The 13,510-nt window shown below is 45.4% G+C and overlaps 4 protein-coding genes across 5 annotated transcripts; 3 read left to right on the forward strand and 1 right to left on the reverse strand.

Annotated features, from left to right (window-relative positions):
* The first annotated feature begins 450 nt into the window (after positions 1–450).
* LOC120447941 (putative Dol-P-Glc:Glc(2)Man(9)GlcNAc(2)-PP-Dol alpha-1,2-glucosyltransferase) lies at positions 451–2,108 on the forward strand. The gene is made up of 3 exons (XM_039629619.1): positions 451–691; positions 748–1,218; positions 1,297–2,108. The coding sequence occupies exons 1-3, from the start codon at positions 539–541 to the stop codon at positions 2,020–2,022; spliced, it is 1,350 nt and encodes a 449-aa protein (XP_039485553.1). The 5' UTR covers positions 451–538; the 3' UTR covers positions 2,023–2,108.
* A 28-nt stretch (positions 2,109–2,136) lies between these two features.
* LOC120447939 (protein wntless) lies at positions 2,137–5,217 on the reverse strand. 2 transcript variants are annotated; one of them, XM_039629615.1, is made up of 3 exons: positions 3,724–5,217; positions 3,308–3,442; positions 2,137–3,099 (listed from the first exon to the last, which is right to left on the reverse strand). In XM_039629615.1, the coding sequence occupies exons 1-3, from the start codon at positions 5,030–5,032 to the stop codon at positions 2,720–2,722; spliced, it is 1,824 nt and encodes a 607-aa protein (XP_039485549.1). In that variant the 5' UTR covers positions 5,033–5,217; the 3' UTR covers positions 2,137–2,719. The 2 variants fall into 2 exon arrangements, with proteins under 2 accessions (XP_039485549.1, XP_039485551.1); XM_039629617.1 differs by lacking the exon at positions 3,308–3,442 and having other exon boundaries at positions 3,724–5,216.
* Positions 5,218–5,711: 494 nt separating this feature from the next.
* On the forward strand, positions 5,712–8,251 carry LOC120447940 (uncharacterized aarF domain-containing protein kinase 5). Its single transcript, XM_039629618.2, has 5 exons — positions 5,712–5,934; positions 6,000–6,836; positions 6,973–7,138; positions 7,204–7,550; positions 7,615–8,251. The coding sequence occupies exons 1-5, from the start codon at positions 5,920–5,922 to the stop codon at positions 7,921–7,923; spliced, it is 1,674 nt and encodes a 557-aa protein (XP_039485552.1). The 5' UTR covers positions 5,712–5,919; the 3' UTR covers positions 7,924–8,251.
* A 1,124-nt stretch (positions 8,252–9,375) lies between these two features.
* LOC120447942 (inactive ubiquitin carboxyl-terminal hydrolase MINDY-4B) lies at positions 9,376–11,906 on the forward strand. Its single transcript, XM_039629620.1, has 8 exons — positions 9,376–9,521; positions 9,588–9,802; positions 9,890–10,058; positions 10,435–10,500; positions 10,575–10,645; positions 10,763–10,916; positions 10,994–11,065; positions 11,269–11,906. The coding sequence occupies exons 1-8, from the start codon at positions 9,465–9,467 to the stop codon at positions 11,806–11,808; spliced, it is 1,344 nt and encodes a 447-aa protein (XP_039485554.1). The 5' UTR covers positions 9,376–9,464; the 3' UTR covers positions 11,809–11,906.
* Positions 11,907–13,510: the final 1,604 nt, after the last annotated feature.

Below are 13,510 nucleotides of genomic sequence, written 5' to 3' on the forward strand. Positions count from 1 at the left end.
TTCTCGTTATATGTGAAGTACAGATCCTGCACCAGATGGCCAACTACTCGCATTAGGAGTAGCTCGCTCCAGGATCCAGTAAGCTCCACTCTCCTGTAAAAACTCTTCCAGAAATCAACGAGGACATCTCGCAAACGGGTGCAGGCGTGGGCGAAGTGCAAGTGATCCTTTGCGGGTAAGAAGCTCAAAATGCAGGCCAGGCAGTCATCGTTTAGATCGAGCAGTGATAACTGGCGAGACATCTTGAGGCACTCTCACTTTTATAAATTCAACATAAAATAACCCAATTGCAACACCGTATTCTTGTACAAACGAATTTCTTCCTTCGACATAATAATTTCGTCATGTTAAGTTTAAACATACGTACATACATACGTACATCATTCAATTGAGTGCTTTGGTATTTTTGGCTAGGTATTTTTTAATGCCGGGCCAGGCGTTAGTGCATTTCCACGCGTTGCCGGCTGGTTGGTTCCAAAAATAAACAAACCCAATTGGAGCATTCTCGCTTGGAGCAAAAGCAAGAGGATTTCCTGCAATGAATGGATCCTGGAAACTCATACTGCCCGTGGGCTTTGTGCTGTACTCGCTGCCATTGTTCCTGCGGGTAAACGGCACATCGGACTATGTTATCGACGAGGAGTTCCACATTCCGCAGGGATTGGCCTTTTGCCGCAAGGAATTCGATGTGGTAAACGTTGGAGTACTACACATTTGATCGACTGATCTTGACTAGTTTCCTTGCAGTGGGATCCCAAGATAACAACATTTCCGGGCCTCTATCTGCTCGCCCTACTCCTGCATCCTCTGAACCTGTGCACGGTGACGGGATTGAGGATGCTCAGCTTGGCGGGTGCCGGCATCAATATTCTGCTGCTGTACAAGATCAGGCGGCGCATTCTGGCCGGCTCGGGTGGCAACTCGTATGCAGCCCATGAGGCTATCACGATGTCCGTGCTACCGCCGCTCTACTTCTTTAGCCACCTGTACTACACGGACACCCTGTCGCTGACCATGGTGCTTCTGTTCTACAACTATTGGCAGCAGGAGGCGCACCTGCCGGCAGCGGTCTTTGGGGCCGCCAGTGTGCTCATGCGCCAGACGAACATCGTGTGGGTCTGCATGGCCACCGGAATGACTGTGCTGGACACGTTGGTCAATCAATGCGCCCGATCTGGACTCGTTCCCAAGGAAAAAGTTCGACTGATGGGCAAAGAGGTGGGTCATTGCCTTGTATACCTTTTATGGCATAAACATTGCAAGTAAAATGTTTACTTCCTTGCGGATTACTTTCAGTTGTGGATTCAACTCTTCAGCAGCCCCCAATTGCTGTGTAATTGCATCCTGAGCATCTTGGCCAAGTGCTGTTTCTACGCTTCGATCATTCTGCCGTTCGTGGGATTCCTGTTCATCAATGGTTCCATTGTGGTGGGCGACAAGAGTGCACACGAGGCCAGTTTGCATGTGCCGCAACTGCTCTACTTCGCCATCTTTGCGGCTGGCTTTGGGATAGCCAACACCATACGACAGTTTCGTGCGGCAGCAGAATTAATCCGCAGGAATCGCGTGCTGTCCCTATTGGCGATGCTGCTCATACTGGTGGTGGTGCACCTAAACACCGAAGTGCATCCCTACCTGCTGGCCGACAACAGACACTATACATTCTACGTGTGGAGCCGGCTTTATGGACGGTTCTGGTGGTTCCGCTACGCCATGGCGCCTGTTTATTTGCTCTCTATTTGCGTACTCTTTTGCGGACTGCGTCACATGCCGGACAGCTTTAAGTTAATGTTTCCACTTAGTCTTTTCCTGGTGCTGTGCTTCCAGCGACTCCTGGAGCTGCGCTACTTCCTAGTGCCGTACATTCTGTTCCGGCTCAACACACGGCACACTCGCAAGGGTTACGCCGAGTGGTTGGAGCTTGGGGCTCACCTGCTCCTCAATGTGGCCACGTTCTACGTGTACTTTACCAAGGAGTTTTACTGGAAAAATTACCGCACTCCTCAAAGGATCATCTGGTAGTTCCTTTTAAACGGCATTCCTAACAAATTCAAAGAACTCAATAACGTCTTGAGCATTTATAAAATAAATCAGTTCGACATTTTCAATATTGCTTTTTATTCGATGCATTGCTACTTGAATACAAAATTGCTCTACGTTTTAGTTGTAAAATCTGGGAAGAGTCGTCCGGTGGATATATATTATTGGGTGGCAAGTGTAAAATAATTTATAAATCGTATGAGTTGTTTAAATCTGTGGACAATTTGGCACTTGAAACTATATGCATAATATCATTTTATAGACTATTCGATTTTCAAATCATATTAATATTAAACATATAGTTTCCGAGGTAAGATATTGTTCAGCAATATAAAGTAAACGTAAGTATGGGTATAAAATGTTATTCGATAAATATGTTAAAACTTACAAGCTAGCGAATTGGACATCAATAGATAATACTGCCGAGGCATACATAAAAATACATTTGATAAAATCGTACACTTTGAGCATGCTGAGAGAAACTAGACAATCTATACGTTAATGATAAGTTATAATGCTGATCGCGTTGTCGAATGCACATAATGCAAAACTAGGCAAGAAATGCTACTGACTATGGTAATTAAATGAGCACACACTTTAAGCGTTACGGCTGCAGGCCAAATTGTCATCTTAGTTTGCCACACAACCCTTTAGAAAACAATGTTTCAAGTGTTCCCGCCTAATCGAAGGCCACCTTGCGTGTGAACGAGGTGAGGGAGGAGATCTCGCTGGGATTGGAGTCCGATGGCAGGTGGTTGAACTCGATCTCCTCGCTGGCTGCTGAGGCAACAATATTCTCATTGGACTGCGTGGTCTCGTCACTGTGGTGCATTGTGGGCCATTGCTTGTGACTGGGTGCGTACAGGATGAGCAGGGCAAAGATGTAGATGTTCCACATGCCGTAGACGCCGGTCAGAAAGGCGGACGTTGGCTGAATCGCCACATTGTCGTTCCAGTCCCACTGACCCTCGGCCATTTGGCCCATAACAAAGCCGGCGACGGTGAGAGCTGCACAAACAAGGGTGGCAAGCATCAAAAACTTGAAGCGGTAGATAAGACCTGGAATTGGGAAATAATTGAGATTTAAACTTATTTAAAACGGATTTAAGTATTAGCTATTAGAAAGTTAAAGTTAGCTTATAAATTATTTTTAGTGTATGCTCAATTACGCAGATTTCAGGAAATGTAGGATTGGCATATATATTTAGTATGCAAATAGAAATTTTGTTCTGAGTACAACATTGAATCATAATTAAAATAGTCATACCTTTAGTTTGACTCTCCTTCCGTTCAAGAAGTATTGAGATAAGTATTGGTTTAAAAGAACCGCAAAGCAGAGTAAAAGCTTTCCAGTAAAAATATAATATTTGGGGCCAACTTTCAACATCTGTATCTAAATAAACTGATAGATGTTTCTAAATAAACAAGTGTGTCACACAAAACTAAATGGGATGTGCAATTTGAGTATGAATGAAAATAAAAATATATAACGTACATTGACTACGTAAAGTTATGAGATATTTTTGGAATAATTTAGTCAAGTTAGCAACATGTAACATTGGTCTTTCGAATATGTTTTAATGTCTAAATCACTTTTGTATTAAACGAATGATGTGTGTGAGTAGTACAAAATGGTTTACCCTTAATCGGAGAAACCATTGGACTTAAAACTGGACATCTTACCTTCATAATGGAGTCGACGTGCCTGGGACATGGAAGGCAGCGAGGTGCGCTTGTCGCCAATATTCCTAAACACCTTCCATATCATGTAGCACAGAAACAGGAAATAAATGGCTGCCGAAACTCCGGCCAGAACAATGAATGTCATGGCTACCTTAGCGCCCAGCGGCGTTGTCCAGATCGAGTAGAATGGATTGCGTAGCTGCACGCCCCTTTCGCAGATGTCGAAGACGAACAACGAGATGCAGCCCACCACGACGGCCGAGAGATGCTTCCAGTAACGCGACCGGATGGTCGATTTATTCGGAGCATCCTGAATGAGCATGTGTTCTCCGGCGAAGACCAGCCAGAACGTGAGCAGCATGGCATAAAAGATGCCTTGGCGGATGTCACTCAGCAGCAGCATGTACGGCATCTCGTAGACCAGCGACAAGTATTCCAGCGGCAGATTAAGAAAGGTCAGAGCGGCTCCCAAGTAAATAAGCATATACTCCAGCAGGGCAGGGGATCGCTGCAGCAGGTGCACCCGCCTCCAGAACCATATCATGATGCCCACTACGAAGGGAAACAGCATTGTCTTCAGCAGCAGCCAAATCTGGGTGAATCCTCCGTTCTGATGAATAGCTGTCAGCGTAAGATCGTGCATGTGCCCGAACTGCAGGTTCATCTGGCTGGGTGTGTCCAGCGGGAAACGCAAGTTCAGCAGATAGAAGCTGTGGTGCAAGGCGCCCAGCTCGAACAGTGGGATCATGTCGCACGAGTACAGCGTTTCTGTGGGACCCACATGAGAAGTCACACAATCCAGGTAGCGATGCTCAACGCCGTGGGCGTACAACTTCCAGCCGTTGTCCGGATCGCCCTTATTTCGGTACGCCAGACGCATGTCGATTGTCAACTGTAGTTCCCTGGGCGGCTCTCTTAGCTCCGAGGAGGAGTCGTAGCCGAACTCCACCTGTAGCACACCAATCAGATTCTGCTGCCAGCGGGAGTAGTCCAAGTCGCGCAGGTCACGTGGCAGCGGCATCTGGAAGACATGCACCAACTCATTGGCCATCTTTGTGGAATCCTGCTCTACCTCCTCGCGGGTCACTGGGATGCAGGCACCTGCGCCGCGGGAGTACAACAGGAAACCGGTGTCATTCTGGCGGCCATGATCCTCGCGGCACAGCGATCCCAGCACAGTGACATGGCCGGCGGGCAGGGGGGCATAAAGACCGCCCAGCAGGAAGCACAGCACCTGGCAGAGCAGCAAAGAGGCCACCAATATGGACAGCTTTCGGCCACTCAGGTTCTCCAGTATGGTGCCCGACATCTTGGTTGCTCGAGGGGTTGGAGCTCACTGGTTCACTGCTCTGCGCTTGATTTGTTTACACAATTAGGTACGCGTAAAGTAAACAATCTGCTGCACTTGAAAACTATACTTCAAATGCGCCGCCGTCGCCGCAAACAGAAAAAATGCAGAACCGAATCAAGAATCAACAAAGCAGTGTGACCTTGCGCGGATGTTTCAAGAACACACGATTTCGGTACTCACAAAAAATACCAACATGGGTATATATTCAGTCTAGTTAGTTTTTGCATGGAAATATTAACGGTTCATTAAAATGTGCTTACAAATTGTTATTTTTATTCAACTTAAGGTGCTCTTTTAACTATAATTTAATCATTAAATCAGTCAATTGCAACGAATTTGAGCTGCATGAACGCACTAGGCGGTAATTTTAGCTTAAGTTTACAGCTCTTTTAGCACTGATTGCTAAAATAGTAGAGTGGTTTCCATTCATGACCGTTTCCAGGATCCGTTTGTACTTCCCATAAATGGAATTGGAAGGATATTAAAGTAACCTCTGTCTCTTGCCTCAGCGAATCTCTGGAGGAGGTTGGTCAGGAGATCCTATCGGAGGATGCCAGTGTGCAGCACCTGGATTCACTGGTAACCTTGGTAGCAGGAGGTGATATTCTATGATTTTTCGTTTAATGAAAAGAGTGCTTCGTATTCCCGAATGACACATTTCAAGAATTTGGTAAATTGAAAACATTTGAATTTCAAAAACCGTGGGAACCAAATGCGCGGGTGACGATGACGATGTTGCCCCATCACCTCGGCTCCACAATCAGCTGTTCGGGTTTTCCAGCTGATATCGCGACAGGTGTCCAAAGTGTAAACATTGGCTGAACTTTGCAGCGGGCGGACGGAAAATGCGACCTCTCCAGGTGAGTGCCACAACCCTGAAGTGTGATATCGGTACCGAGAATACAAATATTTTGAATCCTTTTAGCATGTGCGGCAGCTGCTGAGCTTGGGAAGACGGATTCGAGGCAAGAGAGCACTTCATGGCCAACGGGAAGCGAGTGTCCAGAAGAGCGGTCTGCCTGTATTGCGATTCAGTCTTCTGGCAGCCGGCGCAGGCGGTCTGGCCTACGATGGGATAGTGAATGACTTCACCTACTGCGGCGCCTCTGTGCGATTTGTACGGTCCTTGAAAACCGCCGGATTGATAGCCGCCGACTACCTGCGGCTGGACGAGAACGATCCGGAGTACGAAACGAAGGTGAAGCTGCTGCACAAGAAGAGCGCCGAGCGACTACTAGAGACGTGCCTGCTCAACGGTGGTCTGTACATCAAGGTGGGCCAAGGATTCGCTGCCATCAATCACATTCTGCCCGTGGAATACACCAGCACACTGTCCCTGCTGCAGGATAGATGTCTGCCCACCACCCAGGCAGATGTACAGAAGGTCTTTCGCAAGGACTTTGGCCAATTGCCCGAGGAGATATACCAGGAGTTCGACTATCAGCCCGTGGCGGCCGCCAGCTTGGCACAGGTTTTCAAAGCCAAGTTGCCCAGCGGCGAGCAGGTGGCCGTCAAGGTGCAGTACAACGATCTGCAGAAGCGATTCATCAGCGACCTGGGCACCATCATCTTCCTTCAGGACATTGTCGAGTTCTTCTTCAAGGACTACAACTTTGGCTGGATCTTGAATGATCTGCGTAAGAACCTGGTGCTGGAGCTGAACTTTTTGCAGGAAGGACAAAATGCCGAACGCTGCGCCAAGGATATGAAAAAGTTTAGCTATATCCATGTTCCCAAGGTCCATTGGTCGTATACTAAAACGGTGGGTTTTTTATCTAATATCTGTTTGGCAATCCTATGTTTTTTTGGATTAATCTCTTTTTATTAGTTTTACAATTTTGAAGATATTGTAAATTGCATACTGATTGCTTAAATGAACAATCGTTCTTTTCTCCCAGCGCGTGCTCACTCTTGAGTGGATGGATGGATATAAGATTAACGATCTCAAGACGATTGAAAAGGAACGACTCAGCTTAAACGACATCGATGTGAAGCTCTTTGAGGCCTTTGCTGAACAGATTTTCTACACTGGCTTCGTGCACGCCGATCCCCATCCAGGAAATAGTGAGTTCACTTATGAAATTTATCCCAACAATGTTTTAATTCAAATTTACCCATATTATCTAAAGTTTTTGTGCGAAAAAATAGAAAAAACGGACGTGCGGACATCATCTTGCTGGATCATGGCCTCTACGAAGAACTGCCTGAAAATGTGCGAGGACCACTCTGCGAATTCTGGGAGGCCACCGTTCTGCGCGACGAGAATAAAATGCAAGCGGCCGCCGAGAGGATTGGCATCGGCGACTACATGCGCTTTGCCGAAGTGCTCTTCCAGCAGCCCATTCGGAATCGAGGTGGTCGCATTAGGGGCAAACTGACGCAGGAGGACATCGACCACATGCAGGAGATAGCCAGGAACAACTTCGAGCACATCATGGGCACCCTGAAGGAGATGCCAAGGAGCATGTTGTTCGTGGTAAGTGTTGTGGCATTCTATAGACGTGGTATTAGCTAAGATACATATTTACTTTTCAAATTAGGTGCGTAATCTAAACACAGTGCGCGCCATTAGTCATCAGCATGGAGACGTGGTCAATCGTCTTCGGGTCATGGCGCGTTATGCCCAGAAGTGCCTTTATATGCAGCACAATAGGAGGTCTCCCGTGCAATATATCCGTTGGCTGAGTCGGCGCATCTTCTTCGAGTACTGTCTGTTTCTGTCAGCCTTCAAGCTGTATCTGCTCGACTGGTACTTCAACATTCTGTACCTAGTGGGTCGGGCTCCTGCCTCTGCGAGAACCGTGATGAGGGAGATGATGCAGCCTCCGGAGCCGGGTGTGCTGAAATAAGTGCACTAACCGCTTGCTTTACGCCTTAATCATAAGTTAAAAATGTACTTTTTTAAACCTTGTATACATATTTTTATTCCACTAACTTATTCTCAGAAATATTTAACATTCTTGTGTTCAAATCTAAAAAGCCTTCGAGTCATGACAATATGAATGCAGTTATTAAATTATACAAAATAAGTTGGGTAATATATGTACTTTTTATAGTGTGCAAACACACACGTTTATTCGAAAGTGTGGAGCGAAGTATTAATGCCTTTATGATGCTTTACTTTTAATTGCCCACTAAGGTGTAGGATTTCTGAATAAATATTCTAATGACTTTTAATGACTGCCAGTCAACAGGGAGTTTAGTGACAGGCCAGAAGATTACCTATCAACAGTTTGGCTGAAACTGATCACATCGGACAGCCCGGGGCATTTTCGATTTACCGAGGCCAAGAAAATGTGGCATTCACTGGTGTTAAGCCGTGGTGTGCATGCCAGTTTGGGACTTTAATAAAATTGACGCTGACTTGCCCAAGGTTATAACCAGGCAGACAGCCAATCAGCCAGTTATTGGGCCACTTTCACTTCCATTTAGGCCCTCCCAAAAATTCAACAAATCAATCGGTTGGCCTGCCCGAAACACGAGTGCTGTCTAAATTTAAAAAGAGCTCGAACCTGGGACTGCGGTGGGTCCTGGAATGTCTTTTAGGTGTACTCGTATCATTGGTGTATTAACACCCAGTAATGCACACACACACAGACACACACACACAGCACGTGTTCCCTTGCCCCGGAATGGGCACAAATGGGCGTCAACTACATATTTCCGGTTGTGTGGAACACCCTGACAGGCTGCAACATGCCAGATTCAAGCTGAATATATAACCTCCACCTATGGCCAAGCCCATGTCCTGTGTCCCATGTCTCCGCCTTAGTTTCCTTCACCATCGCTTGCGTCTCCATCGCTTGCCGCCGTAACACTTTCACTTATTGTGCCACATACATCGAGTTTCGTGTGCCGCACACAGAACTAAATTCAATTCAATTTCATTTAAAGTTACTTTCGCTGACTGACAGACAGCAAACGACCCTCTCAGCCTAAGCCTAAAACCCAGCACAGTGGGCCACAAAGCGACTGGAAGCGTTCTAAATTTTGAATTCACGGTTCAAAAATATTGTTGTTTCCTTAGTCCTGCGATGAACTGATTCCCTGATACCCTTAGCAATAGTATTTTCTGTTTAGCAAACATAAATGAAATGAAATGGGTGCTCCCACTGTGGCCAACTGCCACCTGACTGGCTTCTGTTTAGTTGCGCATACGCCCCGTGCGCCCACGGCTAAATATGAAATTAAAAATCCATGCTGAAGTGTGAAATGCCTGGGAGCTGTCTGCCAAAGCCTCCACCTCTGAGGCTCGACTTGGAGCCCGGAACCGTGCTCGCCGTGAAATCATTCGCCGACGAGTCGCAGAGTGGAGCAAAGGTCTCTGGCGGAAACGGAAATCAGCAAATCACCAAATCAGGAAATCACCAGCTAATTAGAGAGAACGAAAATGAACAAAGAGTTCATCACGCAGGGCGGCACGCCCATTACCGCCGAATTGGCCACGGTAATTAGCAGTCTTTCGGACTTGGGCCCAATTTGATCCAGCAGATGCTTTTGTGCCATCGTTTAGGATCTGCGCAATTTGGTTTTCGGTACCGCAGCAATACCCATGCGAGCCGAATGGCTGCAGACGTCCTTTGTGTTTGGTGCTCCCAAGGAGGAGCTCGCCTATGGCCTCCGTTCACCCCGGAACGCCACCCGCGGTCTGTTGTCCGTTGTCCAGGGATTCGTCTTGAAGTATCTGCTCTTTGCCCGGAAGACCAGTCGCGTGGCTTCGCTTACCGAGTGCGTTTCCATTTCCGTTTCCGGTTTTTGAGTGGCTTTTGCAGCGTGTGCTTGTGTGTGTGTGTGTGTGTGTGCTTTTGCTTTCAGCCCGCTCCTGGCCACCGCCGATATGCAGAGGGAGGCCCTGTTCTGCGCCCTCTTGGAGATCCTGCGCACCATCTCGGACAAGGGCAAGGTCACCATGGTGCTGCCATCGGAGGACGAGGTGTTCGTGGACCACAGCGCCTGCTATTTCCATGATTCCGTCACCGAGAAGGTACGTGCCGCAATTGCATAATTGAACGTTATTGATCTAATAGAACCAATACGTGCTCGAAATTTTAAAAAATAATACATTTAAATTCAGAAACTGAAAGCAATTGAAATAATCTTTTAAAATATATATATTGATTTTCTAGAACTTTTTGTTTACTACACAGATTTATTTTGTTTATCAAATGGATTTGACTTCATCTCTTTCAGTTTTAAACAGTCCTAGACTTTCAAATTATTGAGGTTACTTAAATCGATTTTCAAATCCAACAATGGAATATCTTTCTATATAAATGCTGACCATTAAATTAAGAAATTTTTTCAAGCCATATTGATATGGTGTTTAAGTTATTAAATCATTATCAAATGATCCCTTGCAGCTCTATGTTTTCACGCTGTCACCCAACGACGAGTTGGAATACTTTTTGAAGCGAAATTTCAAATACGTAAGACCCACATAGTTAACTACTTACTTGCCCAGCCATTTGATCAAACAGTTTGCACTTAACCCGCCTAAAAGTTTACAGAAGAGGAGACCCCGGGCACCCTGCTGTTTCTCTATAGCGCCGTCCTCACGCGATCCATGGGAAAGTAAGATTGAGCCCAAGTGTCTGTGCATGCAAATGCCATTCTCTGTTCCAGAGACCACCTTTCCTAATCCCATTTAATTGTACCCCTCGGCGGCGAATACTTTCGCTTGTTTTGCAGAGTTCGAACGGACCTGGACTCCGCCAAATCCTCGCCCCTGACGTCCAGCAATCACGAGGAGGGCTCCCTGATGATTGTCACCCTGCTGCTGACGGGACGTGCCACGCCCTATATCCACAATGGTGTTGTGAATGTGGGCGACGAGAGTAGCTATGTGCGTACCGGATTTTTGGGAGATTCTCAACTTTCTGAGTTCCTTGGACTCCAATGAGTGTACTTTGCTTCTTGCAGGCGGTTCCACAATACGGCGTCCTTAAGCGCTGCATGATTGGTCTTCTGCTCTGGGACATCGAGTCAGCCAGTGTAAGTTTTGAAAAACTTTTTGAAAACAAATAAATATGATATTTGTATTGCCATTTCATATAGAGTTCGCTTTATTCATATTTACTAGTTTCATTTCTTATTTATTTGTTCAAATCTTTTAACAGTCTATTAAATATAACACTATTAAATCCTTTTTTCTTCTTTTTATGATCATATATATTATTATATATTGAATATATTAGGCTGCGGTGAATCAGTCCCGTCAGCCGGGCTCGCGACTCAAGACGCCCAACTATCCCATCTGGATAACCAGCTGCACGGGCCACTTTGGCGTGATCTTCAACAAGAATCCGGATCTGCTGCGCAACTACCATGCGGAGTCGCGTTTCGATGTGAACTACTACAGCTGCTCCGGTCACCAGATCCTGATGACCATCGACAATCGCACGTACAACGAGCAGGCATTGGTCATGTTGGAGCGGCAACCAATCACGCCGGAGAGTACCTCGATGTCCGGAAAGGATGATGGCGGTGGCGCATCCTCGCCAACGGCCGTTTCCGGTGGAGGAGGTGCTGCTGCCGGCGGCGGTGTGGGTGGCGCTAGCGGCGGTGTTGGTGGTGCTGCTAGTGGCGCTAGCGGTGGTAACGATGTGGTCGCCAAGGAGGAGTCGACGCTCAACACGCCGTTGCAGCGTCTGATTCGTACCAAGTGGGAAGAGGCAACTATAAGCTTTCACGTGCAGCCATCGATGTTGAGTTATCTTTTTAGTACCACACAGTAGAAGGCAGGATCCGATTTGCTTTAGGAACTCCTTTGCTGAAGTCAGAACGATTCACATTTAGGTGCAAGAGATATCATCTAAAATTAATACTAGGCCTGCAAAATGTTATCTCCTATTTTTTGCAGAAGATCAGTTTGTTTTTTTATACCCGTTACTCGTAGAGTAAAAGGGTATACTAGATTCGTTGAAAAGTATGTAACAGGCAGAAGGAAGCGTTTCCGACCATATAAAGTATATATATTTTTGATCAGGATCAATAGCCGAGTCGATCTGGCCATGTCCGTCTGTCCGTCCGTCTGTCCGTCTGTCCGTCTGTCCGTCTGTCCGTCTGTCCGTCCGTATGAACGTCGAGATCTCAGGAACTACAAAAGCTAGAAAGTTGAGATTAAGCATACAGACTCCAGAGACATAGAAGCAGCGCAAGTTTGTCGATTCATGTTGCCACGCCCACTCTAACGCCCACAAACCGCACAAAACTGCCACGCCCACACTTTTGAAAAATGTTTTGAAATTTTTTCATTTTTGTATTAGTCTTGTCATTTTCTATCGATTTACCAAAAAACTTTTTGCCACGCCCACTCTAACGCCCTCAAACCGCCCAAAGCTGCTACGCCCACACTTTTGAAAAATGTTTTGATATTTTTTCATTTTTATATTGGTCTTGTAAATTTCTATCGATTTGCCAAAAAAATTTCTGCCACGCCCACTATAACGCCTACAAACCGCCAAAAATTGTGTTTAAGACTCTCCTTCTCCCTTCCACTAGCTGAGTAACGGGTATCAGATAGTCGGGGAACTCGACTATAGCGTTCTCTCTTGTTTTTATTTTAGAAAGTTAAAATTTTTGTTATTTCGCCTATAAGAGGGTAAATGTTAATTTTAAAGTGTAAAGTTGAGACCAAATTAGTTTTTTTAAGTAATTCTATCAGCTAAAAGATTCATTCCATTACTACTTTAATTTTTTTAAATATGATACATATTATTGTTTAATTTAGTCACTTTATTAATCACTAAGCATGTAAGCTTGTCATGTTGTCTCTTGGTCTATGATATAAATCGACTTTCTTGGCGAATGACCAATGCACAAATGAATTAAAACTGCTCGAAAAATCCTTCTTTGGATAAATACGGTTTTAATTCGCCAACCAAACACGTAAGTTCCCAAAAACAAGTAGCGAAGAATAAGAACGTCGAATAATATAACCAGAAAATGGAGTTTTAATATTTTGAAATATCTCTATCAAATCTTCCCGCATAGTACTAATATTATAAGAGTAATTCAAAGCATTCTATCTATTATTATAGCAGAGATAGGGTTTTGAAAAGCCCCAGAAATAATTTAGATTTAAGCACTTAACAGATTAGTGCCACATATTGTAAGCTTGTTAGAAGATGCACGAGATTATAATTTAACTATAGTAGCACATAGAGTCGTAGAATTCTACTGTTGCTGTCTTTCCGATGAAAAATCCGAATTGGTATTTCAAAAAGATACGAAAGTTTGAAATTTCAAGCCTGGAACCAAAACGGCGATGGTAAATACACGTAAAATATTCCAAATATCTGAACGAATGCCAACGAGCAAAGGCAGATTTATGATGAAATGAGGCCAGTTGATGAGGCCATCAGAAATCTGCCTGGATGAGGCCTCCCTTTACGAGAAGAGCGACTGCAGGACTCTAAACCAGTTGATTGATGCTGC

The sequence above is a fragment of the Drosophila santomea genome, chromosome 3L (assembly GCF_016746245.2).
Source record: "Drosophila santomea strain STO CAGO 1482 chromosome 3L, Prin_Dsan_1.1, whole genome shotgun sequence".
Lineage (NCBI taxonomy): Eukaryota > Metazoa > Arthropoda > Insecta > Diptera > Drosophilidae > Drosophila > Drosophila santomea.

Coding starts and splice junctions, on each gene's coding strand:
- LOC120447941 (XM_039629619.1), top strand. CDS start 539: ATGAATGGATCCTGGAAACTCATACTGCCCGTGGGCTTTGTGCTGTAC. Junction 692..747: donor GCCGCAAGGAATTCGATGTG/GTAAACGTTGGA, acceptor GTTTCCTTGCAG/TGGGATCCCAAGATAACAAC. Junction 1,219..1,296: donor TTCGACTGATGGGCAAAGAG/GTGGGTCATTGC, acceptor GATTACTTTCAG/TTGTGGATTCAACTCTTCAG.
- LOC120447939 (XM_039629615.1), bottom strand. CDS start 5,032: ATGTCGGGCACCATACTGGAGAACCTGAGTGGCCGAAAGCTGTCCATA. Junction 3,443..3,723: donor ACGTCGACTCCATTATGAAG/GTAAGATGTCCA, acceptor AACATCTATCAG/TTTATTTAGATACAGATGTT. Junction 3,100..3,307: donor GAAGGAGAGTCAAACTAAAG/GTATGACTATTT, acceptor TCCCAATTCCAG/GTCTTATCTACCGCTTCAAG.
- LOC120447940 (XM_039629618.2), top strand. Junction 6,837..6,972: donor ATTGGTCGTATACTAAAACG/GTGGGTTTTTTA, acceptor CTTTTCTCCCAG/CGCGTGCTCACTCTTGAGTG. Junction 7,139..7,203: donor CGATCCCCATCCAGGAAATA/GTGAGTTCACTT, acceptor TATTATCTAAAG/TTTTTGTGCGAAAAAATAGA.
- LOC120447942 (XM_039629620.1), top strand. CDS start 9,465: ATGAACAAAGAGTTCATCACGCAGGGCGGCACGCCCATTACCGCCGAA. Junction 10,059..10,434: donor ATGATTCCGTCACCGAGAAG/GTACGTGCCGCA, acceptor GATCCCTTGCAG/CTCTATGTTTTCACGCTGTC. Junction 11,066..11,268: donor GGGACATCGAGTCAGCCAGT/GTAAGTTTTGAA, acceptor TGAATATATTAG/GCTGCGGTGAATCAGTCCCG.